This window comes from Aphelocoma coerulescens, chromosome 19 (genome assembly GCF_041296385.1).
Source record: "Aphelocoma coerulescens isolate FSJ_1873_10779 chromosome 19, UR_Acoe_1.0, whole genome shotgun sequence".
Lineage (NCBI taxonomy): Eukaryota > Metazoa > Chordata > Aves > Passeriformes > Corvidae > Aphelocoma > Aphelocoma coerulescens.
In genome coordinates this window covers 9973889-10001276 of record NC_091032.1, presented here as the reverse complement: position 1 = coordinate 10001276, position 27388 = coordinate 9973889, and the positions used below count along the sequence as shown (strand labels likewise).

Here is a 27388-nt window from a genome sequence, read left to right as displayed (position 1 = left end):
GGCGGGGCGGCGATGGCCCGGGCGGCCGCGGCGCCGCCCCCGCCGCTCCCCTCGCCGCGGGGCGGGCGGCGGGCCCGGGGCGGCGCGGCGGGGCGGCGGCGCGGGCGGCGGGGCCGGGGCGGCGCGGCGGGCCGGCCGCCCCCCCCGCGGGGCTGGCAATGGGCCGGTCCCGGGCTGGGGAAGCCGAGCTGTGGCGAGAGAAGATGGAGGAGCGGCCGAGGTGTCCGGGGCCGCCGCCGCCGCCCGCCCCGGCCCGGCCCCGGGGCCGCCGAGCCGCCCGCCCGCCCCTTCTCCCCTCCCCGCCCGCCCGCCGCCCCCGCCTGCCGCGCCGGGAGGGAGGGAGGGAGCCGCGGGGGCGGCGGGGGGCGGCTTCGCCCGCGGGTGCGGGCGGGCGGCAGCGCCGGAGGCGGAGAGGGGGGGTGTGAACTCGAGGTCGCCCCGGGGGTCGCCCGGCGCTGCCACCGCCTTGGCACAGTCGGGCTCGCCCTCAGCCCACCCGGGCTCACCCTCATCCCTCCAGGGCTGCTGCCGCCTCCCCGGGCCGGCCCTGTTTCGCACCCCGCCTGGCCGGGCTCCAGGAGGGCCGGGCCCGTCACCGTCCCGCAGCCCGGGGCCCCAGCAGCCTCCCCCGGGCCGGGCCGTGTCCCCCGGCCCTGCCGCCCGCGGGGTCTCGGGCGATGCGGTGACCCTGCGCAGCCCCGCACACCTCCACCGGTCCGGCTGAGTGGATTCGCCCGTACCTGAGGCATCTTCGGTGCAGCACATGCATGCAAATCGTAGCCACCAGCAATTAAATGCATACGTACCGTTAATTATGTGTTTACATACATCAAGCACGTCCCTGACAGGCAGCAGGACGGGGCCCAGGGACGGCTCCGTGCACCTCCCTGGTGCTCCCAGGGCAGGGAGGGATGCAGGGGACATCTGTGCCCTGCCTCAGGTGGCATCTGAGGGACACCCAGCATTTCTTTGACACCTGAGTGTGGCAGGTTTAACACTGTCACAGGAGGGGGGTTTTAATCCTGACCTCCCCTCGCCTTCCCTGGCACTCGGGAGATGAGAACAGGCTTACAGCACTTTATTTTTTATTTTCCCCCAGCTCTGGTCAATCCTCTTTGCTCAGGCCTGGATCCCCGCTGAGCATCCGAGGCTTCGGCAGCACTGGGAGTGGGAAGAAGCAGCTGAGGCGCCCTGGCTGCAGCGTGCAGGGCTAAATTTGGCCCCTGTGACTTCCTCCCGTGTGGGACACCCGGGTGGTTTTTCTTGTCTCCTGTTACAGATAACGCAAAGGCCGGTCCTGAAGCCGCAGCTCGGGGAAGCCCAGCGCAGCAGGGAGGAGGGACGGTGGGGACAGAGCCGGGACCAGGGGACACTCAGCGGGGGTCGCCGCCCTCCGGCTCAGCTGTGGCTTTGAGCAGTGTTGGGCAGGTCACCTGGCTCCTGCAGGGCTGGTCCACAGCCCTCCCGAGGCGTTTCTTCACCTTCCGAGAGCGTTGCAAAACAGTCCTTGTTCTGTTCTGAGAGATGCCTGCGGTTCTTTCACGCCTCTCAGGCTTTTTCCTTGAAACTCCAGCGCCAGAGTCAAGTGGTTATGTCAAAACGTGTTTGCATTTGAAACAAAAAAGTTTCTGAGTCTTGTGACCCCAGAGGGAAGTTTGTGACTACGTGCCCAGGGGCTTGGCTGCCTGGAGTGGCCCAGCCTGCTTGGGAGCACCTGCAGCTCCAAGGGTCCATCTGCCTCAGGGAATTTGGAGCCTGCTTGGTTTTGACTCCCCTATCTGCACCACAGTAGAGCTCTGTGCTGATGCACAGCACTGGAAACTGCAAAATGTTGCCCTTGCTCTGCAGAAGCTCCAAACTGAGAAAAACAGACCAGAAAAAGGAGCCAAAGGTGGTTGCCAGTGCAGCACTCCACCAGCCCAGCTCCCCTGGACTCTGCTCATCCCAAATGTTTTTCCCAGCCGTGGTGTGGGACCAGCTGGATCACCCCCACGGCACCCCGTGTGCTGAGCCGGAGGGTGTCCCTGTCCTGCCCTGTGTTCCGACCCCGGCACTGCCGCCAGGAGAGCCCGGAGGAACCCCACGTTTGAGGAGAGGGGACACCACTGCCGCCCCTGGTTATTTCCCTCCCGGTCGCTCAGTTATTTTTGTTAACGCTTATTAAGGGAGACTTGGGAGAGCTCTTTGTTAAGGGCTCACACTCACTTCAATTAAAGGCTAAGAAAACTACCCAAGCGTATCACTGACTCATCGGAGAAATCCCGACGAGCACGTAGCCGGCTAAACTCTGTTCTTGTTTTCACAGCTAAAGGACCGAGAGGGGATACAGGAACAAAACCTGCGAGACTCACAGCTAGGTCAGACGAGAGGGAAATGGAGTTGGAACCCACTTCCCTCTCGGCAGTGCCCGGCTGGGCCCTCCCAGCCCCTCTCTCACCCCGACACATCCCGCAGCCAAGAGCTGGGTTGGGAGCAGAGCGAGCCGAGGCGCTGGGAGTCCCCGGGGGGAAGGACTCGCAGGAGCTCTGTTTAGAAAGGGCAAGTCTGTGCCAAGCCTGACGAACTTTCCTTTACCCAGAATTATAACTGGAAGTCTAAAAAGCCGCAGTGTTTGAAAACACATATTTACATTATATATGCCCCAAAGCAGAATAAACAAAGGTTAGATTTGTAAGCTCTCCATCTTAATTAAAGCAGCACTGCTTAGGACAAACCCACATAACAGGCGGCTTGAAGTGTTGTGTTATTTAATTTATACCTTCCAGCTCCCTTAGTCATGGAGCTGGGACAGCGATAGCATCAGCAGCCACCCTGCTGTGCGGCGCACAGGGAATTTCTAGGGCACTGGGAACCGTGTGGCCCATTTACCACCATCCCGAGGCTGCGCTTTTCTGCCTTTTCAAGCTCAAATCTTCCCTCCTTCTGCCTTGGCACTTCCCACATTGTTAGGAAAGAAGGGAATGCTGCTGGGTGTCTCCTGCCTCCAGTGCCAGTGCTGAGGCTGGTTGTGAGGAGCCTCCCAGGGACAGGCCAGCACCGGAGCTGCCCCTCGGAGCCACAGCCGTGCTCTGCCAATGCCAGCACGACGCGTGCCCCAGCCCCTGCTGACAGTCCCTGCTCCGCTTCTGCTGCGCCAGCGTGTGCTTGCATCACTTAGAATAGAAACTGTGGTCAAATATTGCAGCTTTAGAGGAACCCCTTTCTGTTCATGCTCTGAGTGACACAGCGGGCTTTGAATCTCAGAGCTCTGTGGGGCTGGAGAGCCCTCGAGAGTGTAAATAAGCTGCGCTGGTGGTACTGAGAATGTGCTCCCCACAGGCAATTTCCCTTCAGCTGCTTCCCAAGTTCTGTCTTCTCTGGTTTCTCTCTTTGCAGCCTCGATTCCCTCTCAAAGCGATCAGGGACACTAAACAGAGACCGTGAATTGCATCTGCGGGAAGCAAGTGTGCAAGCAGAGTGTTCCTGCTGGGAGGAACCGTGGGATGATCCAGCAGCCTCAGAGGAGCATCCCACAGTCTCCCACTGCCCAGCACCTGCTGGATGAGCATCTCTGACCTGCAGGAAAATGAGGGTTGAAGGTGCTTCAGGGACAGGCAACCCATTTACTAGGCAGAGGGAAATGGAAACAGAAAAGGAAAGGGAAAAGGAATGGGAAAGGGAAAGGGAAAGGGAAAGGGAAAGGAAAAGGGAAAGGGAAAGGGAAAGGGAAAGGGAAAGTTCTTGCCAGATGGCTGCCCACAGTCACGGCCTCCATCCCACCCTCGGGGATGGCAGCGATGCCCTGCCCTGCCCATGCCATGCCAGGGCCACCACGCCAGCCGGCCCCGGGGCTCGGCGGGAGCGCTGCCACTGCCGAGAGCTCCAGAGCCTTCTCGTAATTAGTGCATCTGAAAGATCGCTCCACTTTTCAAAAGAGGGAAATAGGATGCAGGAAATTACCAGCCAGCTCGGCTGAAGCGCTGAGAGGCAGGACCGTGATCAGTGGGGAAGCAGCGAGGAGCTGCTGCAGGGGAAGGAGCGTTGTCAGTGGGACTGAGCAGAGATGGCTGAGTGCTGCTCCCTGCTCTGGTTTCCTGGTTTTAGCGCCAAACTCTGAGGTGCTTTGCTGCAGTGATGTGTCAGGAGGAGGTAGGGAGGGAAGCTGGAGAAGCCAGAGGGATGCCCAGGGCAGTGGGGTTGTGGTGCCAGGGCCACACACGGCTGTGACAGCAGGGACACCTCTGGGTCCGTCCGGAGCTGGGTGTCAGCTCCCACCACACGCTCACCATCCCAGGGCTCCCCGAGGGCCGGGCCATGCCCGTGCTCCCTCCAGGCAGGAAAAGCCTCACGGTTACTCCATGCTTTAAGCATCCCCTGGCGAAAGCACTCCCATGGCAAACTGCCCGGCAATGGTCACTCCCTTCCCTGCAGTGCTCCCGAACTCTTTCTTCCCCTGCTGCACCTCCTGTCCCCCCTCGGCCACGCTGCCGCACCTGCCATGGGAAACCCTTCCTGCCTTCCTGGGATTTCCTCATCCTCCCTCATCGTTGCCACCCCTGCGAATCCATCAGTGTCTCCTCTCCCCGGGGTGCCGCAGCAGGCGGATTCCCGCTTCCCGGCAGCCTGAGCTTCGCCTTCCCCGGCTGGGCACGGGGCTGGCCGCCTTCCCCCGTGCCTCGGACGCCCCGTCGGGGCCCAGCACACGCCGTGGCCGGGCAGGAGACGCTCGGAGCTTCCGGCGGGGAGGGACAGCGAGCCCTGGGCTATGTTTAGCCCTGCGGCCGCACGCCGGGAAGTGCCGTTATCTCTTCCCACCTCCTTGTCCTCGGCCGTGCCTGGGCTAATCTCTGCTTGGCACCTTGAGCGCCGCAGCTGCCCCACGCCGCCGGCACCCAGCGGCTTTTTGTTGTTATTTTAGTGATCTCCGCCACAACATTTTTTTCCCATAGAACGCCCGCTGTCATCTGCGCCCCGACGGAGCGGAAGAGCCGCCCCTCGATGGCCCCGCTGGCCCCGGGGATGCTGCTGGTGTGGCCCGCAGGGTCACTGCCCGTGCTCATCTCTGCCACTGCCACTGTGGGGACACACGCGGGGGACACCCCGGGACTGCCGCACACGGGGATGCGCAGGGCTGGGCTCTGATGTCACATGGGGGGGATTGCCCGCGTTTAATATCAAATCCGAGAATCGTGGAATGGTTCGGGCTGGAAGGGATACTGAAGATCATCCAGTTCCTCCCCCCTGCCATGCTCAGGGACACCTTCCACTAGACCAGGTTGCTCCAAGCTCCGTCCTTGAACACTTCCAGGGATGGATGGGGCAGCCACAGCTCCTCTGTGTCCTTATGATTTACATGGTGTACACAGAGACAAGGAGACACGCAGCTTTTTCTGTCTCATATGGAACATTTCAGAGCCCTCCTGGCAGGTGCTCCTGACCCCTGCTCATCCCCTGCCCCGCGCTGCCCTCAGCACTCTGCCTTTGAACCTGCTGAACTCTGCTGCTCTCCAGGAAAACATTCCCAGTTTGATTTAAAAACTTCCCGAGCCAGAGCCTGTACCAATTACTTAGCAGCGCACTGCTCCGGTTAATCACCAGTGACCATTTTTAGTAATAATTCCTGCGGGGCCAAGGACTGCAGGGAAACATCCGCTCCTGCCTTGCTCCCCTTCCACCATCTGCCCCGGCTTCTCCCGGGCACGGGATGTACAGCAGCAGGCACATAAGGTCAGTGCATTTAGGGAAAAACATGACCACTGAATTAGAGCAGCCGAGCCAGCGAGGAAATCCTAACGCTAATCCCTGATCTTTCACTGACACACGGCAAAGCTCAGCCGAGCCGGCTGCTTCCCTCCTCCCCAGCCACAGCTGGAAAACACGGATAATGCTGCATTACCTTCCCTGCAGGGCTGCTGCGATTAATAGCAGCAGAGAGCTCTGAAATCCTTCAGGGATGGGGATGGCAGGGATTAATATTCGGCTAGATGGTCCCCCAGGACCCTTTGCCAACACCATGCCCCATTTTCTTTATTCTTTGCTATTTACTTTTATTTTTTTCTGGGACCTGGGTGGTGTTTAATCTCATTTGGCAGTTATGGATTGTCTCCAAAATAATCAATGTTTGTGCATTCATCTGCATCGCTCAGCTGATCCCACAGGGATGAGCATGCAGCGCTGGCGGGAGCCTCAGGCAGAGCATCCCTGCTCTCACTGGCCAAGGAACCAACTTTGCTCTGTGTTTCCAAGGGGGAAACAAAACCTTTGGTGGTAGCAGGCAGCTCTGCCTCAAATTAATTTGGGTGCCCTCGGGAAAATATCCTGTATCATCCTGCAAATCAGGCAGAAAATGATGCTCGCCGTGCCTTCCCTCCTGCCTGAACCCTGTGTACTGTAAAGACACGCACGTGCGAGGATGGAGAATCAATGGATCCAGAGTCTGCACCTCGGAATTCTTTTCCCCATGTTTCATCTGGTATCAAAAAATCACTACAAATATACAGCCCTGCCCTTTGTCAGAAGGAAAATACCGAGAGTTCAGCAAACTGCCAAGTTTTTCATGTTTAAATTTCCGCTGGCAGCTGCTCTCTGCAGCTTCTCAGCCAGTCAAACACCCCGTGGGATCCAGCCGGCCCCAGAGCCCCGGATCCACGCTGGCAAATCTTCCCAGGTCGGCATCCGCGTGGTCTGAGATCGTCAGGATCTGTCACGTCATCATCTGCGCAGAGGGCAACCAAGTCATGCGAGAAAGGGGCATTTCTTAAAAAAATACAGGACCCCGAGCGTGAATCGTGGCTGAGTCACTGAAACACGAAACTCACTAAAGGGATGAATTAGAGCTATTAGAATATAGAGGTAATTACTCATGTGAACAATGCCCTGCTCGACTCTTTAATGATTACACAAATTAGTGCATAAAATTATGTTAATGGCCCTGCAAGCGGCACATCCACCCAGCCCGCCCGGCAGGAGGGGACGCAGAGGTGAGCCAGGTCCCCCTCAGCACCCAGGAGCAAGGTGAGGGAACGCCAGGAGAGGCTGCAGCCCATCCTGCGGCTCTGCCCGGCTCTGTGCCCGTCCTGTCCCGCAGTTCTGCCAGGCTCCATGCCCGTCCCATGGCCCTGCCAGGCTCCACGCCTGTCCCACGGCACTGCTGGGCTCCGTGCCCATCCTGCGGCTCTGCCGGGCTCCAGGACCATCCCTCAGCTCTGCCAGGCTCTGTGCCCATCCCACGGCTCTGCCGGGCTCCAGGACTATCCCGCAGCTCTGCCAGGCTCTGTGCCCATCCCGTCCTGCAGCTCTGCCCTGCTCCATTCCCGTCCTGTCCTGCAGCTCTGCCGGGCTCCGTGCCCATCCCGCAGCTCTGCCAGGCTCTGTGCCCGTTCTGTCCCATGACTCTGGCAGGCTCTGTGCCCATCCCATCCCGCAGCTCCGCCGGGGTAGGACAAAGCACCGCAAGGACCACGCAGTGCGGGTGGGTACAGCACTGACTCACCTTCAGGTGCGCGGGAGAGGGATTTTAGGGAACGTTTATTACACAGGGAGCTGCCTGGAATCTTCATTTTTCCTAATAATTCAGCTTTCTATTTGAAACCACTCCAACTGCAATTCCAGATGAACCGCTCTTCCCGTGCAGGTGCAGTGAGGATCATTCTGCACTTGGCATGGGGGACTCTCACCAAAGCTGGGGCTGTTTTTAGCCAATCTAGAAATGACTCTGATTTTGCTGCACAGCTAAAAACTCTGCTGTTATCAGGACAAGAAACCTCACAGCACAACCAACGCACACAGATCAATGAAAGAATCCCCTGTTCTAAAGCAGAAGTCTCTGTTAGAAAAAAAAAAAAAACCAACCAACCAAACAACAGAAAAAAACCCCAAACTGTGGTTTCTGGGAGAAACCACAAGTTTTCTAACCGTTTCTATTTCGGAGCTAGTGATGGGTTTATTAAGCACGGGGCTCTCGGGACGATGTGCAGTTAAGGAGGAGAGATTCCCTCCCTCTCCACGGCGCTTCCCGAAGCGTTCGCACAAAGAAGGCAGTATCGGGCCGGGCTGCCGGGCAGCTGCGCGGCCGAGGGCGGCACAGAGAGGCCACCCAGCCCCGGGGCGCACAATCGCCCTCAGTTGTACCAACAAAGCGGCACTATCGGAAGCGCAGGAGCGTCGGAATAGGCGGATTCCCTGCAGGAATGGCGGAGCTCATCCAGTGCTGCCGAGTAGAAGCACCGGGGAGGGAACGCTGCCTGCTCGCTGTGCAGCAGAAACCCGCCTGCTTCTGGATGGAAAAATTATTTAGGAGAGGGGGTTACATTTGGATGTCCCCATCTGCTTTAACAAAGGCAATTCCATTTCCCTACCCCTTTCCACCTTCTTTAGAGAGAATGGACTCTCAAAACTCTTAGTTTCAGGAAGAGCACATGCATAAAGAAGACACCTGGTGCCTTGGTTGGCATCTGTTGAAATCCTAGCAAATACCTTCCCGGAAGACGTGCTGGTGGAACAGCCACCGAGAGCTGCCTGCCTGCAGCCAGCCCGCTCCCACTAATGCACGAGGATATTGAAATCAATGCCAGTTCTACCCACCAGCCCCAGCTGGGAGAGTGGATGGCTCCCAGGGCCCTGCCTGGAAGCAGATTCCCCACGGGGGAAGTCAAGCAGGCACTTACTCAGATTCACTTTCACCCTTGGAGAAGCTGAAGGGCAAAAGAGATGGCACCGATCTCCCCGGGCTGTGCCAGGCCGGAGTGTTGCTCCCAAAACTCACCGACTCCTCGCCATCTCTGTCACAACGTTAATGAACTCATAACGTGGTATAATTAAAAACTGAGAGTGTGTCAGGAGGCACAGCCTCCTCCAGTTAACTTCTCCTAACGCTGTCAAACCTGGTTCACAGCACATTTCTGAGATATTAATTTAATTCTTCTATTTTATGTCAATCAGAGAACACGATGTTCCCCCCGAGGATGGCGGAACACGCTGGATCAGAATCTGAAATTAAAACACAGGGCACCTGGGGAAAGCCTTGCTTCACCCTGTGGCTTCCCTGCCCCAGCACTGCCTGGCTGGCTGTTCGCTGGCTGACAATTTTAGGAGAAAAAAGGTGGAATGCACAAGGGCTCCACACTGGGAACAGGTTTATTACAAGATCTCAAAGTACTTCACAAACACCACAGCTGGGACACAGAGAACAAAGTGAGTGGATGATGCTGGGGCAGGAACAGGACCAGCAGCTTCTGCTGGAGTGACCCGAGCTCCCCCCTTGGGGGGGGAAAGCCAAAATGAGAGAGAGAACCCAGGAGTGCTCCATTCCCTTCCATTTTCCAGGTGAAATGGAAAGGCAGCCTTGCCACTCTGCGGGGAGGATCGCAGCCTTTGGGCACAGGTGTGGTCTCCACCGGCTCTGTGACACTCCAAGTCAGAAGCTTTCCAGGAAGGTGACACTACACAAATCCCAGCACAGAGAACGCTGTGTTCCCACCTCCTCTTCCTGGGAGTCAGTGTCCTCCAGGGGCATCCACAGGGTGATCCAAACCACTGAGATAATCTCAGGAGCAAACAATCCTCAGGTATTTCCTGCTCCAGTAGCTGATCCACACACAGGTGAGACTTGGAGCACATCTTGCACCCACTGGCTCCCTGGTGCCAGAACCAGGCTTGACAAACTACAGCCTTCCTGCGCTTCCAGCACACGCCTTGTACAGGGAAATCCGAGTTACAGCCTTCCTGCACCTCCAGCACACACCTTGTACAGGGAATTCCGAGTTACAGCCTTCCTGCACCTCCAGCACACACCTTGTACAGGGAATTCCGAGTTACAGCCTTCCTGCACCTCCAGCACACACCTTGTACAGGGAATTCCACATCATAGTTGGCTGAACTACCCCTGAAATTGGTGCCAATTCATCCTGCATGTTGATGAGCTCCTGGTGAACCTGCTTAGAGTCACCAGCTCTGCCTGGACTCGCTGGGTCAGAACTAACGCTTGTATTTCAAAGTGAGGATGGTGATTCCTGGGGTCCTTCACTCCTTCTCCCCGTGGGTCCTTTGGAGAGTGATCCTCTCCAAACTCCACCTCAGTCCTGGCACACCTAACTCTGCAGGTTTCCCTTTGTGAAACACCCTGAGCATGCCCGTACCCTTTCAAATCGCTTTCACCTTCCTTCACCACGGGTGGTGTAACAGATCAGTTCCCAGAAGTTTGGGGTTTTTGAGTCAAACTTCCCCTTTGCTTTCCCAGCTCACACCCATGTGCCCTGGAGCCCCCACTGCCCTCGTTTCCCACATCCCAGCAAACTTCTCTGGCAGCAGCCACCCCACCATCCCCCAGGGCCACAGCCTCCTCTGGGCATCCATCCCCTTCCACCTGGGCAGGCGCTGTGCGCAGCCGGGCCACCGCTGCCACAGGGGTGCAATTCCCTGTGCCCACAGCTCAGGGATGACACCAAGATCCCAGCTCCTGCTCAGTTTCCTCCACCCACACCAGTAATGGTCAGAGACAGCAGTTCTGCCCCCATTCATCCTCAGGACAAGCCCATAAATCTCCCATTTTCCCCATGTGATCTCCCACCAACCCTCATATTAACACTCCCTCTAAGCACGGAGAATTCATTCTTTTCCCCTCCCCATCTACTAAATTCCACCCATTGCCCAGGGAACTGATCCTTTATTGAGGAGAAGCTCAAACATGGACGCTTCCTGTGGAACACTCCGGCTCTGTTCCACACAAAAGGCTTTTGTCCGGATCCCCAACGCGAGGGCGGTGGGTGAGGACGAGACTCCGCGACCAACGATGACACACGGGGCGTGTTTTTGTAAAAATTTTATTTGTCAAAGAAAAAAAAGCAATCGCCAATTGAAACCTACGCCATCTTTAACTCCAATTTTGGTCTTTAAATTTAGAGAAATGACTTATTTACTTTTTTTTTTTTTTTAAACAAACCCCCCTTTTTCCCCTTTAAGGTTTACCATCTACTCGTGCTGAATCCTTCCAAGGAGATTGCTCCAGCGTACCTCTCCAGGTCCTCGCTTTGCTCCTTTTACCAAAAAAATGCAAAACTCCATCGTGCATCTTAAGGGCTCCAATCGTCAAAAATAGGAAAAAAAATATCTTTGGAATAGCCAATTGAGTTGAATAAAAAAATCCACACGAATGCGGTTTGGTTGGGGCAGGAATCCACTCCTATGTTCCTGGTAATTTGATCCCGCTCCATGAATCCTTGTAATTCAGCCTCCCTATCCTATCCACATTATGATTTGAATCCAATGATCCAGCTCCAAGGATTGGGATCCAGTGAGCCCTCTCCAATCCAAACCTTTATAACCAGCAAAACCAAAAAAGAGGAGGCAAAAAGTTAGATACTGTAATGAAAAAATAGGATTCTGGGGAATGATCAGTTATGTTTGCCATCAATTAATTCAGATGTACAGTAATAACTATCAATTCCCCAAAACAAACTTTCCAATGGTGATGCTCAGATAATTTCTTTAGAAATGTTAATTACTATTTGGAGGAAACATTGTAAATATTTACAATATGTCAACTGGAAATGCCAACATACTCAGCGCATTGGTGGGTACGAGGTTTTGTGGTTGTAAAAAATGGTCTTACTAAACTGGAAAAGCTTTAACTGCTCGGTCTATCCACCTACTATGGAATGGCTGGACTACAGCTGCACTCCCAGCTGGAGGGAACGTTAACAATCGGTGTTTTCACACGGATCGTGAGTCAATCGTGAATTAGTCTGAGGGGGCAGGGCTGAGACTTAAATTATTCCCCACTAGGTTTGCCATTTTTATTTTGCTTTCATTCTGGTACTTATAAAAATGCAACAGCCACGCTGTATCAGTCACACAGAGGACATGCAGATTTTAGCAGTATTGATATTATACTCTGATTGCAAGTTCTACTACAAGTGTACGGATACTACGGACATGGACACTTGTAACCAAACGCTGTGGGACAAAATAAACCAGTACTCCCCCCCCGGCCCCGGTTATTCCTTTAAAAAACTAGAATGGAATAGAGAATTACAAAAGCAGGGATTTGGCCACAATTGCCCCCCCAGAAAATGAAGTTTTAAAAGAGAAGAGCAATCGCAGCCTGCGGTCACGAGAACATGCCTGAAGCGACACGTGGGGACACGTATGTGCTCGGCCTCAATTCCCCTGTCTCTCAGTATAAGGTCAATACTGCCAAGTTCATCTGTGACAATAGCACTTGGAGTCATACCATTGCCTCCATTATTGATCTGATCCTCCTCAATCCTCCTTTTGACAATCCTAAAATGATTGACATGTGCTCCACAATCCTTTAATCCAAAGCATTCTTAATCCATCTCTTCAGATATGTCTACAGAAAGACACACGAAAAGGCAAGATAAAATGTAAGATCCCCCAGAAGAGACAAGTTAGCCACAAACATCCCAACATCCCCAGCTCGTCTCGACCACAGCGGAACACTGAGACATTTACACAGCAATACCACAGCTCCAAGAATGTTGGTATTGAACTAGAACTAAACCGGAACAATCCTGACTGACAGCAATTAAAATACAATTTACCAAAGACAGGAGGGGAATGTCGGTGTCGAGGAGCAAATACTCACTAGGGATTTTACACAAGAATGCAATTCAACACTTCAGCCAATTCGAGTAAAACAGTTGGAATTTTAAAAAAAATAATGAAAGACTGTACTAAGTAAAGGAAAACTGTGTACAACATGGGGTTCTACAAAAAGATCAGAGCTAGTGATGTTTATGTACGAGATCGGGATCTGCTGTGGCGGGGAGAGTAGCGTGGAGATCCTCTGCTTCTTCTTGGGGAATAACTGCGGCTTCTGCTGTTGCTTCGACTACGGCTCCTGCTACGACTACGGCTGCGGGACCGAGATCTTCCATAGCTTGGGCTTCTTGGGCCATCAACTTTAACACGGATGTAGGCAGTTTCTCCCTATTGAATAGACAGAACTTTCGATTGAAACGTCGAGGCTTCAGGGCCATGTTTCAGGCATGCTGACAGACTGCAGACAGCGTTACTACGGCCGGGACAGACAGCAGAGCTTACACGTCTATCTCCAGCCTGACCACACGCTTATTTAGCTGCTTTGTAACCAAACAGTGAACACCACACGTTCCTTACCTTCAAATCCTACTGTTAAGCCCCTTGTATCCAATTCTGGCCAAAGAAAGTAAGTGTGATACCTACCTCGTGAGATCTAAATTTAGTGTTATCCAGCTTTCGCACAGCGTAGGTCATGTCTTCCTTCCGCACAAACTCCACGACACCAGTGCCATCTCGGAAAACATCAGCATAACATACATCACCTGCTTCACGCATGTGATCCTTTAAATCCTGCCAACTTCCACTTGGAGGCAGCCCTACAGAAAAACCAAAACGTGACTTTAAAACCGGATTAGAGCTTCACCTCCTGTAGTTACAGCAGCAGCAGCGGCGCAGTGAAGGACAGGAGCGCTCAGCATCCGGGAGACACCACTCCTCCCCTCCCGAAGCACACGGGGCGATGCTTTTTAAGGGGAAGCTCGCAGCAGCACCGCGCCTGGAGGACCCTGGGGGAGCACTTAGGCTAAGAGAGAGCAATGACTCACCCGAGACTATCACTCTGTACTCCGAGCGCCGGGACGGGGGGCCGTACCTGCCCCGGGGGGCTCCTCCCCCTCCGCCGCCGCCGCCGCCTCTGCCGGTGCCGCGGCCGCTCCGAGGGAACTCCACGCGGAGGCGATACCCATCGTAGTCGTAGCCGTCCCGCCCGTAGACGGCGTCCTCCGCGTCCCTACGGGCGGCACGGGGCGGGCGGTGAGCGCGGCCGCCGCACCCCCCGCCTTTGTTCCCGCTTCCCGCCCGCCTCTCCCCGCCCGCCGCCTCAGCGGCCCCGTTAGCGCGGCCCAGGGCGCGGGCGCTGCTCCCGGGCGGGCAGCGGCGGCTCCCTCGGGGCGGGGGGGCCCAGCGAGGCGCCACAGGGGTCTCACCTGGGGTCCTCAAACTCGACGAAGGCGAAGGGCGGGCCCCCGCGGCGGTTCTTCAAGTCGATGTCGCGGATGGCGCCGTACTTGTAGAACACGTCCTCGATGTCCTTGGTGCGGATGTCGGGGGGCAGGTTCCCCACGTAGATGCGGCAGTCGTTGTTGCCGGCCGGGCCGCGGATGACGCCGCCGCCGGACATGGCGAGGTCGGCAATGTTTGCGGCGGCGCGGGGCGGTGCGGGCGGCGCGGGGCGGCGGTGGCGGGGCCGGGCCGGGCTCTCGGAGCGCTCGTCACCTCCCCCGACCGCCGCTTCAAAATGGCGCTCGCGGCTCCGCTCGCGCTGCCTCTGCGCGCACCGATCTCACCCCGGGACGCAGCACCAGCCGCAGCACCGCCCGCGCTCACGGCGGAGCAGCAGCGCACGCGTCTTCCGCCGCGCCCTCACTCCTCCGCCTCGCGCATGCGCGGTTTCACCGCAAAATAGTCCCTCGGTTCTTGCCGCTTCGGAGAGGCCGAGTCCGTGCGGGTGGTGCAGCCGTGGGGCGCGGGGGCGCGGCGAGCTCAGTTATGCCGTGGGAAACCTCCCGCGCCCGCGGCAGGTAAAAGACGCGTCTCCCGGCGGCGGCTTAACAGGCGGCGGCTGCGTGACGTCACGTCCGGTGCGGCGTCCCGCGCCTCTAGGCCCGGCCGGGGAGGGCGCGCCCCACAATGCCTTGCGCGGGACGGCGGGGGCGCTTGGCGCCAAGCGCGGGGCGCGTCCCACAGTGCACCGCGCGGCGGCGGGAGCGCGCGGGGCGGCGGCGGGAGCGCGCTCCGTGCCCCCGGTGTCCCCCCGGTGTCCCCCCGGTGTCCCCGCCGCGGCTGAGGGGCCGCAGGGACGCGCTCACGGCTCCGTCCCGCTGTGCCGTGCCTCGCAGACGGTGCGGAAAAGGGCTCTGCCCGCTCCCCGGGGGCAGGACGGAGGCTGACCCAAAATGGCCGCCCCGGGGGCGCAGGGAGCGGCAGCAGCCGCTCAGCGAGGTGGGCACCGAGCTTGCACATCTCCCTCAGCAACTGGAGTTTGGGTTTAAATCAGTTGGGTTTGGGGTTTTCCCCCGCTCACGGTGTGTTTCCCATTGCTGAACCCGTACGATGGATCTTGGGGGCTCTTGCGTCCGACACTTGCAGCTGAGCACGATGAGCTTGGGCAAAACAAACTTTAAGAATGGCCTTGACTTGGTGTGTAAATTAATAAAAGCGGAGGAACAAAAAGCGTTAGAAATTGAGGCGAAGTCGCATCCCAAGCGGATACATTTGAGGACACTGCTGAGGGCTGCATGCTGCTGCAGAAGGGTGTTCTATATAGTGCATTTGTGAAGGTTTAGGGTCACATCAAAAACAGACTCAAAAGAAGCAGGACAATAATATCCAACTATGTCACATTTATAAAATTATAATTTAAATAAAGCCACTTTAAAAACCAGTGGAGTACTCTGCATTGCCACAAAGCCCTCACAGATGTGTTAAAGCAGCTTTAGAGTGGGAAACCACTTCAGTGTGCCCCAGTCCACAAGATAATACAAAAAGGTGGGTGAGATTGTGCTAAAAACTATTGAAATGAATGATCTTGTGCAATCTAGGTGTCTCTCATTGATCCCTGAGTGTTGTTTGTATGGGCAGAGGAGACTCCCGTGGTGCTGGAGAGGTTCAGTCACTGAAACCACCATGAGGGGTTAAAACAGTGTTGGAGTGTGGAGGAAACCCTTTTAGGCTCCTGAGTTAATTAAGGGATTGTGAAAAATGCCTCCTGCCTCTTCCTTGGAGCCCATCACGCTGCCCTCATTTTTCACGTTAATGAAAAATGCATATTCCTCTGGAAAAACAGCAATCCGGTGGCTGACAGGGAAATGTTTTCAGTGTAACATCATGACAGGCATGACTTACAAATGCTGCTCGTTTTTCTCTTCTTGAGGTGGAAGGGCAGCGATGCCTCTGCTCCAGGGTTTTGAACAAGGAACGTCCCTGTTGAGCTGCCAAGGGATTAAATAACAGCAGAGGTGGGGTGAGAGAGCCCATCTTCACCAGAGGTGGTCGGCAAAGGGTAAATTCCCAACTGCCTGCAGAAGTTCTGCATCTGTGACAGAGTTTTAGGGCTTCACAGTTCTCTTTGTAGTGGAACACAACGCAGTGAGTGAGCAGTGACTGCGGCCCCTGCAGTTCCAGCACGGATCTACGTGACTTCACTGGGTGATTTGGGGGAAATAACGGAGTTTTTAGACTATTTAACAAGCTATTCACAATTTAACAAGCTGTTCAGTTATTTGCCAGCTCAGCAGAAACACTTTTTGGAGTTCCCAACCCTGGAAGTGTCCAAGGAGTGACAGGACATGGCACTCAGTTACGTGGTCTGGGTGGCAGGGTGGTGATGGGCCAAGGACCGGACTCAGTGATCTGGGACGTCTTTTCCAACCTACGATTCAGGGATTCTGTGACCCCTGGAAGTGTCCAGGTTGGATGGGGCTTGGAACAACCTGGGATAGTGGAAGGTGTCCCTGCCCATGGCAGGTGTGGGACCAGGTGAGCTGTAAGGCCCCTCCCAACGCAAACCTTTCTGTGATAAAAAAAAACCCAACAAGTCCCCTCTCCACAAAAAAACCCCCACAAAGATCCTGATTATGCTTTTCCCAGGTGCAGGGAAACTCCATCCTTTGCCAAGAAATGAATGTCTATTTTCAAAAACTTATTAAAACCACTGAAAGTTATTCTTAAAGGCATCATAAACCAATGGCAAGTCTGCTTGGTTGGTGAAAACCCTGTTGCATAATTTCTTTTGTGTCTTAATAATCCTCATAACTGCTTTAAATGAGTCTCTTAATTACCTTAATGAAGTGTCTATTTATAGAAGTATTGGATGTTTTCTTCCTCATTACCTTCCTTAGCTCTGTGTTATCAGTGGAGTGTTTAGTTGGATATGCTGCAGAATACTTATTTCTCAGAGTCATTTTTGGCTTTCTAGCAAAACATATGTGGGGAATTAATAAGTTATGTAGAAAATAAATTACTGGTAAGGCAAAGGCAAATAATCTTGCTAAAAATAAAAAGAAGCCAACTACTGTAAAATGGCAAGGTTTTGTTCTCAAAATGGGAGCAGCAGAAACCAGGGCTGTCCAAGGGAGAATATTGGTGAATAATGCAAATATTACCCATGTAACGTCATTGCTTATTGTTCTTCCTGATGAAACTTGGGAAGCAGGAGGTTTCCCAAGCAGAGCTGCAGGGCTGGGGCTGTGGCCCATGGCCTGTCATCGCCCAGCTCTGTCACAGAGAACCTGTTTTTCCTAATCCTTACTACAGAGCAATCCAGCTGGGATTAGTCCTGACTAATCTTACTGTGTTGCAAAATAACAGTTCATCAAAGCTCAGATTGTTTGGGAGAAAATGGTCATTTTTTTAAGAGGCATCTGAAGTTGTAACATTTTTTTTGTGAGAACTGAGCAATGAATTGTCCAAACTTGCCATTTCCCTCCTGTAACAGTCGTTTGGAATCTGCTGCTGGAGGGTTTTCCTTGGCATTTCACCAGTAACTTGAAACCACACAGGTTGTGTCTTTGGAGGTGAAATACAAAGCTGATATTTTGTGTGTGTGTTCCATTTTAAATAGTGCCTCAAAGTGATCAAACTTACTGTTTTGCATGTAGGAAAAAGATGCAGAAATACCAGTCTGATTTTTTTAGAGAAACTCTGAGTTTAAAGTAAGACAAGGAAAGTGTGTGTAAGCTTGAAAAGAATTCCCATAGCAGTGGATGGTGACAGAGCTCGTTCTGTTTATGCAGATTTATCTGTAAGCAAAGAGATTTCCTCTGCACATGCTGGGGCATGTCTGGATGCAAACGGAAAACACAGCACACTGCCTGTGGGAATTTTTCCTGGAAGCCAGCCCAAAAGGACACACATGGGTGGAGACTTAAAGGAGAAAAGCCAGACAAGCAGCGGTAACACCACCGGAGTTCAAATCGTCCCAGGTGGATTTGGAACGCTCATTTTTTTAATTTCCAAAACCCTGCTGTTTTTCCTTCATGAGAACAGCCACACCATACAGCTGGCCCCACGACGTGCTCAGATCCAGGGTCCCTGGAGCAGAGTCACGGGGCACAGGGAAGCAGAATCATTTAAATTGCGTGTGGTTATTTGTCCGGCTGGTAGCAATAAAAGGTTCATTTTAAAAAATTAAAAATAATAAAAATCATGGATTTGCCGTGATTTCTGCTGTCTTATTTTCATGTTACTTGGATTTGCAGCGATTCCCACATGCCAGCATACCATGGCTGGGGCTGGGAGGGAGAGGAGCAGCAGTTAGCACAGACCAGAAAGTTTCAATGAGCCCCCCCAATCCATTTACATGGATTTATTTCCCTGGGAAGATATTTCTGTTCATCCAGAGCTCTGCCATTGCTCCCTGCCTCCTGCAGTCACCAAATATCGCAGCAGCTGCTTGCATTGCTCTTCCCTCTCCCTGCCTGGTGGGATGCTCCAAGGCCTGACGTGGAGAGGGAGGAAAATGAATGCAAACTGTCAGTGTAAATAAACCTGCTAACGTTTATTCCTGCTAAGGAATAAATAAGTGGAAAGGAGCAGATCCATTTGGGTTGCTCGTTCCAGAGGGAACCTCGCAGTTTGGCAGGGTCTGGGCAGTGAGTGTTTCCCCGCAGCTGCTCCTTTTCCTTTTGCTGTTTTTATTTCTCTGTGCATTTCCTGGAGCTGCCTTCTTTCCCCTCGATGCATTCAACACTCCAGGCGTGTGGCACACAGCCGGCTGAGCCATCCACACCAGGATCCAGTGAGGAGCCGCTGCCATAGTGCACCGGTGGTGGCACAGCACCGGCAACAGGAGCTCACCAGCTCCTCCTGGCACTTCCCTTCCCACCACTTGTGTTCCAACTCGGAGTGAACGGTGCCATCCTGATACAGGGAACTGAAACAGGGTTTGTCCATTAGAGGTATTGATAGCTTCTTATCTGGTATGTGGCATCTGTCACCGTCCCCGCCGGGACACCGCAGGGCCACGGCTCAGCCACAGGCAGTGGGAGCTCTGCACTTACACATCCCAGGGATGTCTCTGTGGGGGCCGTGCCACTGAGCCAAGCCTCGGGAGCGTGGATAGAGCTGGATCTCTTTGTTCTCCAAAAATAACCCAAATTTGCCAGGCCTGAGTGGTTTTTAAAAGGAGGTTTTCCATTAGCTTTCCGTGGAGAGCCGCTGGCAGTGATGCCGATGTCCCCGCTCCCTCCCCGGCTTGGGGCTTTCAGCACCATGCAGCCCCTGTGGTATCAGTGTGGGCTTGCTGGTTTTATTTAACACAAGGAACTACAACGAGAGAGAAATGCATTAAAATTGGTTTCAAGCAGAATATTTTTAAATACAAATAAAAGATTTTGGAGCTGTTTCATGGGCGCTGTAACTTTTACGTAAACACTGGAAGAGGCGAGGGACTGTGATAACCATGTGAAACAAAAACTCACAGAGACCAGGGTGGGAGGGACATTGAGCCATATATTTTTCCTGTCAGAGCTCAATGGAAGGCAAATAAACGATGAAAAATAAACTCAACATTTACAAAAGGCCCTGGGTGGGAGCAGCCGCCAAGGGCCGGAGCAGTTTGCTGATCCCAGTGCTCAGGTGCTGCTGAAAGAATTCTGCTCCCACTGGAAATCCTGTTCCACAGCATTTTATTATCCAGACATTCTTAATCAAGGAAACCTCATGGTTCATATCCCATTAATTCTTAAGGAGAAGGATGCAAAGTAAGTGCTTTTGAATGAGCAGGTTAAAAGATCTGTCAGAAATTAGGAGTGGAGGCCCAGCAGCAGCTGTCCTGCACTCTGCTCTGCAGGGCGAAGAAAGAACAAGACAATTTGATTTATGTGTGATACTGGACTTGCTGGTACCACAGTAGCCCAACTAAACAAGAAATACAACCTATTTTTTCCTTTTCCTAATAGGCCTTTTAGGTGCAGTTTCTTGAGGGCAGTAAATAGGAATATCAGGTCTTTGTCATTTAGAGCATGAACGATGGATACTAATTTGATCATTTCCCAAGAAGCATATTAACATTTTTATCCTCTGAAACATCACATGTGAGAAAGAGCAGGAGCTGCCGGGGAGGAGGAGCCTGGGACAGCTGGGCTGGCGAGGGCAGGGAGCTGCAGCACCAGTAAAAGCTGCAGTTCCTCCATGGGAACCAGTTAACCATAAATCCAAGGCTTTGGATAATGTCCTGGCATACCAAGGACTTCACTGCTTTGTCATTTGTCTTCCCATTCCAGAGGGTTTCACCACACACACACACACGTGTGGCATCCCTGTGAGGCTTTTTTGCTGTTAGCAGCAAACAATACCTGTGCTGCCGGGCCGAGGGCGAGCACAAAGCAGCGCCTCCCGTTCTGTTTGCTCCGAGAGCATCAATGCTGTCAGTGAGCAGTTTTTTCCCTCTAGGGCTCATTTTTGTTTATTATTCCCCTTTTTATTCCTCCCTATCCTCCCAGGCAGAGGACAGCTTTGCTCCCAAACTGATTGCATGCCTGCCTGGAGTTAAACGCGAGCTGAGCACTGTGATGGACTGGGGCTGAAGTGCCCCTGGGCACTGGTGGGACTGGAATGAGCTGGAAATATGCCTTCCAGACCCTTACATTGGTGGTTTACGCTGAGGGCATGGCGTTGGATGTCTCTGGCATCCACTGGCTACTGGGTGCTCCATGGCAAAGCCAGGTGTGTCTGCTGGTGGTTGACCATAGGCTGGCCTGGATCCCAGCACAGAGGCAGAGCTGTCCCAGGGCACCGAGGGCTGTTCCCAAGGCCACGTGTCTGTGCAGAGCTGTGCTCTCCTCCCACGGATATTTCCAGGCCGTGGGACCTAAGCAGTTGTGACATTCCCGTAAGAAAACCACCACCTTTGCAAACTTTGGCAATGTTTGGCTGGAAGCCTCTGCTCTTTTCTGGCCATGAAGTGCATTCCTGACACCTCTCCCTGTGTATCCACGATAACCATCTCCTTAGACCAGGGATGGGGCTGGACCCTGCCCAGTAATTCCACCCTGGGGGTGTCAAGCAGGGGATGGGGTGCACTTGCAGCTCCAGACAGAAGTTTTCCTGGCTCGTTCTGGAGATGCCAGATGGAGGTGGTTATGGGCTATATACTCCCCTCTCCCACTGCTCCTGCCCTTGTGCCCTCCTGAGCCTTTGGGTTGTGCTGGCTCGGAGAAGTGCTCTGCACAAGGACAGCCCTTCCCGCTGCATTTCCAAGGCCAATTAAGCAGGAGGCAGAGTAGCCTTAAGTATTCCTCTAATTAAAACAAAATCCCTCATGGCCTCTTATATACAGAGAGATATTACAGACTTAAGGATTGTATAAAATGTGTACTTATTGATCAGATCAACTGTTGCAGCACCTTCTGTAGAGTTCAGTGAGAGCATCAACATGACCAGGCTGGCAAGGAGGACTGGAGAGGGTTTGGCTGGAGCTTTCAGTGATGCCAGCCCAGGGCGAGCCCATGAGCACCCGCCTGCTATATATACAGTTATATACATTTACATGCATTGAAATACACATTGCCCCCAACACCCATGCGGGCCCTGCTTTCCCAGGCCACTCCCTGGCTGTGGTTTGTGGAGTTGTACCACAGTGGGGCTGTTTCTGGCTGCTTTGCTTCTGAGCCCACTCAAATGGCTGTTTTTTCGATTGCAGGAAGGCAAGAGCATTCCTGGTAAAGCCTCAGATTGATCGAAGGACGGGACGTACTTTCCAGGGAGAAGCAACCACTCGAAAGCTTTTGCAGCTGAGATTTTGTGCTCAGCAAGTTGCTCCAATTTGAAGCACAATCCTAAGAAATGTGAGTGTGTGGTGGAAATGTCTGCAGGCCTGGATTAAAGCAGCGCTGGCAGATGAGGCTGTAGCTTCCACAAGATAAACATTACAGAAAAATACTGTAAATACGGGGGATTCTATTTTTTTTCCCTTCATTTTTTCCCCTCACTTGGGCCAGGAACTGCTAAAGCTTAAATAAATCATTGCAGAAGTGAGACTGACCTAAATTATTCTACACAGTGGAGACCTTGTCTCCTGCTTTTGGAGATTCTTGTATTTAAGCTGTGCCAGAACAGGGTTTAAGTTGTCTGTACAGCAGTAGCTCCTTCCTACGCCCTGGGGAGCTCGGGGGAAGGTGTGAGATCGGCTGGCGTATGCCAGCAAGGCTGCTGGGGAGGCAAAGCCACCGGCTCACACGCTGGGGGAGCCAGCAGAGATTTTTGGTGCCACACCATCCCGTGCTCGGTGCTGGCAGGTTTCCCTGCCCTGTGTGGGGCTGTCGCTGTGCTGGGCTCCACTTGTTCCCAGTGAACACACAGTGCAGTGCCTAATTAATCCATGCATGTGTGCCTAATCAGGGAATGCACAAGTGCCCAGATAATTTGCATTTGGGCACCCAAGGAGGTCATGCATCAGCATCCAAACTGACCCTGCATGAGCACGCACAGGTTCACACTTAGAGCTTGCACAAGTGCAGGGTCAGTCCTGCAGAGAAGCCGGGTCAGCGCATCCATGGATGGCTCATTCCCGTGCCCGTGAGCCCCGATCAGGGCATGCATGAGCACCCGGGCAGTTCCTGCCCGTTATTTGGCATACAAATGCCCAATCAGCCTGTGCATGACTGCTCAATCATTGCATGCATGAGCACTAAGTGGTTTGGACATGGTTTCCCAGTAGGTTCACTGGTGAGCACCCACTGTGTTCCTGGAGCAGGGACTCCCCTGGGGACTACAGCCCGTGGCTGGAAGAAGGAGCAAGGAGTATGGCAGAGTGGAGGGAGCGCAGAACGGAGACGTGACTGACGTGGATGTGCTGAGGTGGGGCAGCAGGAACCCCCACCCTGCAGCCAGCCCAAAGCCACCGGCATGTCTTGGCACCTCCCAGCTCCTCTGACGGCAGCACCGTGCTCTGTGTGACCACAGGAACCCAGCTTTGGCAAGTGCTGTGGCTCACAGGAGGGTGGAGTAAATGATCACAACAGCCCTTCCAGCCTTAAAAATGTAGGAAGCCTTTGATGTGCAGGCAGGACGCCTTGCAGATAAACCACGCTGGGTGTAGGGCTTGTGCCAGAGCACCAGCACAAGGAGAGGGAGCACAGAAAAAGAAAAATGGAGAAACTCAAAGTAAAGTTACCCATCAGCCTGGCCCTGGCCCTGCAAGCACCGAGTCTGTGTCCCCAGTCCCTACCCCATGGCTGACTCGGGGCCCTGCACAGCCCACTGCGGGAGTGAAGCCACAAGACATGGTCACAGAGCATGTGGCTTTGATGTGACCTTTCCTTCGGTGTTTATGTTGTCTCCAAACCTGTTTTTCTGTTCAGAAGAGATCAGATTAAAGGAAGTGGCCAGCCCTCAGTGCATCCAGCCGGTCCAGGAGCCTGGGCTAGGATGGTGAGAGCTGGGAACAGAGGACTGGGTGGCTTCTCACCCTTTGTCCCTCTGCATACACTGAGGCAGTTCTTACATCCCTGTGCTCATGCGACCCTGCCGAGATTCCAGAGAGACGTCCTTATTTATGGATCCTGCATGAACTGCACACCGCGAGTCACTCGCAAAAACTTGCAGAGAGCAGCTGACCTGAATCCATATTAATAAGGCTCACAAGTCGTGGAGTGTTTTCTCTCATGCCTGTGGGATGGCAGGAACGTGCTGCCTTGTGGCACGCAGGGTTTAGACAAAAAGCCATCTATAGCCTGTCGCATTTTTAAGCCCGTTTGCCTTGGAGATAAGCCCAGGCTGCCCTGCCGTGGTGCCACACTAGAGCTGCCTCTGCTCCGGGACAGACCTGGGAAGAGAAGGAGCGATGGCTCCCTGCATGCTGGAGCCAGGGAAAGGCCATGCTGGCTTTGGGGGCAGTGTTGGGGTTTCAGAGCCCCGGTGTGTGATGCTGCTGGGAAGTGTGTGATCCAGTCCTACCGAAGAGCATTTCTCCTTGGGCAGGGACACCTCAACCTCTGCACCCACTACCCAGCTGCTCCCACAGCAGTTACAGGGATGCAGCCTCTTCCCAGCTGGGAAACAAGGGGACAGTCCCAGATCTGGCATTCCTGCACTCTGGTCTCACATTGGGATGAAAGCCTTTGCAGATCAGGCAATAAATCAGGGGACTTGGGGCTGCTCTTGCTGTTAAAGGACCACGCATAGTGTCCAAACCCTCCACGTCAGCGGTGGCAGCTCCCGCGGGAGGTTTTAGAGCCTTTCCTTTTATAGGGCTATTTCTTTTTCCACGGGATTTATCAGGTTCAATAGCAGGGATTCAGGGAGATAATAACGTACATTAACCAGGGCCCTGGAAACTGCTTCGCAAACAAGATTGATCAAAGCAGCCCAGGATGGAGAGCAAACCCTCCGGAATGCGCTTTGCAAAACACTTGCCAAAACAATTGACTCCTGGTAAAAAATAACACATGGGGCAGCCCTGGGGGGCTGTGCCGTGGAGGGACCCGGCTCCAGCAGCCACAATGCTGGTGGGGGGCTGCAGCCATGAGCAAGGGCTTTTGTGGGTATGATGAAGTGGCCAAATCCCCCTTGGGATGGAGCAGCAGTCCTGCTCCAGGGTGCCCACACCCTCCATTCCACCCAGAGGGGAATTAATAGAAGGTGCTTTACTGCTGCTGTTGTTTTTATTGATTGTTGGCAAAGAGAGTGACTGATGGTGGAGTCTAGAGAAAGGAGGGGAGCAGAGGTGCAGGAGACATGTGGGAGGAGGAGAGAGGGAAGGAATTCCTGCAGGGACAGGAGATGAAGGTGACATTTCAGCTGTTGTCTGCTGTGGATCTGTGCTATAAAATAAGTCGGTGTGCCACATCCATAGCGGGGCAGAGCAGAAGTAACGGGCTGAGTCATATCAAAGTGAGTTCAGGTTAAATAAGAAAAATTTCCTGTGGGGGATGTTTCTGCAGAGGTACAGCATGGACGTGGAGCTGGTGGAAGGAATGCTGCAGCCACACACTGTCAGCCCTGCATTCGGATGTCAGACCTCTGCATTTCTTGTGGCAGATGGGCACAAAGTCTGTGGTTTTTTACTTGTAATTGCCTGGGATTGGAAACACATCCCAGGGGAAGCATGTGGCCACGGGGCAGGAGGACACAGCCTTAGATGGCAAACTGCTTGTCATGCCAGGCCCTTTTCCTGTGAATCTCTGTGAAGTGTTTTATATAGTCCACTCAGAGGAATTTATAAACAAATGCCTTTTGTCACTCTTCAGGAACGCATCTCCCTCCATCTATCCTCCAAGCACTTCTTTGTCAAGGCCACGCTCCTTCCAGGGCAAGGAGCAGGACTGAGCCAGGCAGGAGCAGGGCTCCTCCACCTCCTCTTGCTGCAGATGCTTTGGGAGGAGGCAGGATGTAACTGGGATAGGGTTACAGTCGGATTACAGAAGCAGCCACCAGCTCTGGAGCCAGCTCTGGGGACTACAGACTGTCACCATTTGGGTTCAGGGCCACCCTTTGATACCTTGTCCCTTTGCTCCTCAGGGCAGCTGCCTCCTGCCCTGGGTTGAAGGTGCCCATGGGCTTCTCCAGGACAGGATGAAGAGAAGTGCTGGTTCTGCACCAGGAAAATACCAGGAGGTCCACATGGTGTGACTCTTGGGGATGTCCTGTGCAGGGTTAAAAGTTGGACCCAATGATCCTCGCGGATCCCTTCCAACTCAGAGTATTCTGTGATGGGAGTCCTCATGGGAAAGCCCGGGGCTCCCACTGGGTGGGACAGACAGGATAAGCATCGCCCAGCAGCTGCCTCTGGCCTTAAAACCTGCCGAGCCCCATCAGCTGCCGGGCCTTGGCTCAGCACTGAGAGTAGAGCACAAACCTCCCCGATGCGAACGGCGGCTCCGTTCCAAGGCTCTGCGCCGCCCGGTCTGGGATGCTCATAAAACAGATCCACAAGGCTCAGATCTGCTGCCTCAACAGAGACTCGGCAGAGCTATAAATAGCCCAGCCAAGCGTGGTGCAGCGAACCTGAGCACAGCCGGCTGCCCTCGTGGGCAGGCGCTCCGGGAGCCATGTGGCGACGGCCAGCAGCATGGTCTGGGGAGCTGGCCCGCTCTGGCCGGGCAGGCCAAGACTGTGTCACCTGCCCGGGCATGGCCTTGTCCCCCCTGTGCTTGTACAACCTCAGTGCTGGGCACTGCAGAGTTCATTCATCCTCACTTGCTTTTGTGCTGCTGACCTCTCTCTTAAAGCAGGAACTCAGGTCTGGACCCATTAAGGAACAGTAAATATTTTATTTGCTGTTGGGAGTTTTGACCAGTATCTCAGAGGCTGCAAAGGTCACACCAGGAAATACTCATTTCATTAGCAAAAGGGATCGGCCCATTCTGGGGCTGCTGGCTTGTGGAAGGAATCCAGCCTGTCCTCTGGGTGCTGTTACCAGCTATAAGCCTGTCTTCATTCAGCAATCAAATCAGGGAGGTTTCAGGACCTGGAATGGTTTTCTTGGTTCTCAAGGCCATGCGGGCAATTAAAACTGGTCTTGTTAAGAAGCAGCTGAGCCCGGCCAGCGCTGTCTCCCTCTCACTACATAATGAGAATAGGGGCAGGCACGGGAATCAGGATTTTTTGATTTGCTGGGTTTTTCTTCAGGTAGCTTCTACAAAGGGCTTCTTGGCACTGCTGCTCGAGTGAAATGGAGCAACCAAAACGGGAGCTGGCTGGCGGCCAGCCTGGCAGACGGGCACGCGGGGGCAGTGGGGTCCAGGTGTGTGCCTGGAGCACGGCTACCGAGGGCAGGAGCCCCGCGTGGGACAGCCAAGTGTCTGAAATGCCAGGGTCACACCTGTGTGCCGGGAACCCTGGGCAGGAAAGCCAAGTGTGCGAAGCACCGGGGTCACACCTGTGTGCCAGGGTCCTGCCGGCCTGGTGATCCCTCAGCGCCGAGCCCAGCACAGGATCCCGAGAGCTCATGGGCAGGTGTGTGAACAGAGAGGTTTTGTTCTCCCCTCTTGGCTTTCACGTGTCTGTGGAACATCACAGGTTCTCAGGGTGAACATACGGTGAAGCAGCTCAAAGAGCCACACGTCACCCCAGCCTCTGGGTGTGCAGGCACAATTCTCGGCGGCGCAGTACCAGGGTTTGGGATTTTATCAGCTTTCCCACACAAAACAAGGCTGGCAGGAAGAGGACCTGGCAGGATGCCCTGAGACATCCCAGGGGAAAAGCAGTGACTCCCACAGGATGTGGGGCTGGCAGTTTAGTGAAAGCTGGTCATTCCCGAGGCTTTGCTCACTGTAAGAAAACCCCAAGAAACACTGGAACACTTCTGATGCGCTCAGGAGTGGGAAATGTGTCTGGGGACATGCTGAGTCCTCTGGGGGACACTGAGCACCTGCCTGCTGTGACCTGAAAACCTGGACATTTGGGGTAT

At 54.1% G+C, this 27388-nt stretch overlaps 1 protein-coding gene across 1 annotated transcript; it reads right to left on the bottom strand.

Annotated features, from left to right (window-relative positions):
* Positions 1-10783: 10783 nt before the first annotated feature.
* Positions 10784-14323, bottom strand: SRSF1 (serine and arginine rich splicing factor 1). Its single transcript, XM_069033252.1, has 4 exons — positions 13965-14323; positions 13584-13768; positions 13183-13355; positions 10784-12927 (listed from the first exon to the last, which is right to left on the bottom strand). Exons 1-4 carry the CDS (start codon positions 14156-14158, stop codon positions 12733-12735), a joined length of 747 nt encoding a protein of 248 aa, XP_068889353.1. The 5' UTR covers positions 14159-14323; the 3' UTR covers positions 10784-12732.
* Between the last annotated feature and the right edge of the window lie 13065 nt (positions 14324-27388).

Bases quoted from the DNA above. Each gene is read 5' to 3' on its own strand.
- SRSF1 (XM_069033252.1), bottom strand. From the start codon at position 14,158: ATGTCCGGCGGCGGCGTCATCCGCGGCCCGGCCGGCAACAACGACTGC. The intron at 13,769-13,964 runs GTGAGACCCCTG...TGCCGCCCGTAG, and splicing joins GTCGAGTTTGAGGACCCCAG to GGACGCGGAGGACGCCGTCT. The intron at 13,356-13,583 runs GTGAGTCATTGC...GTTTTTCTGTAG, and splicing joins GTACAGAGTGATAGTCTCGG to GGCTGCCTCCAAGTGGAAGT.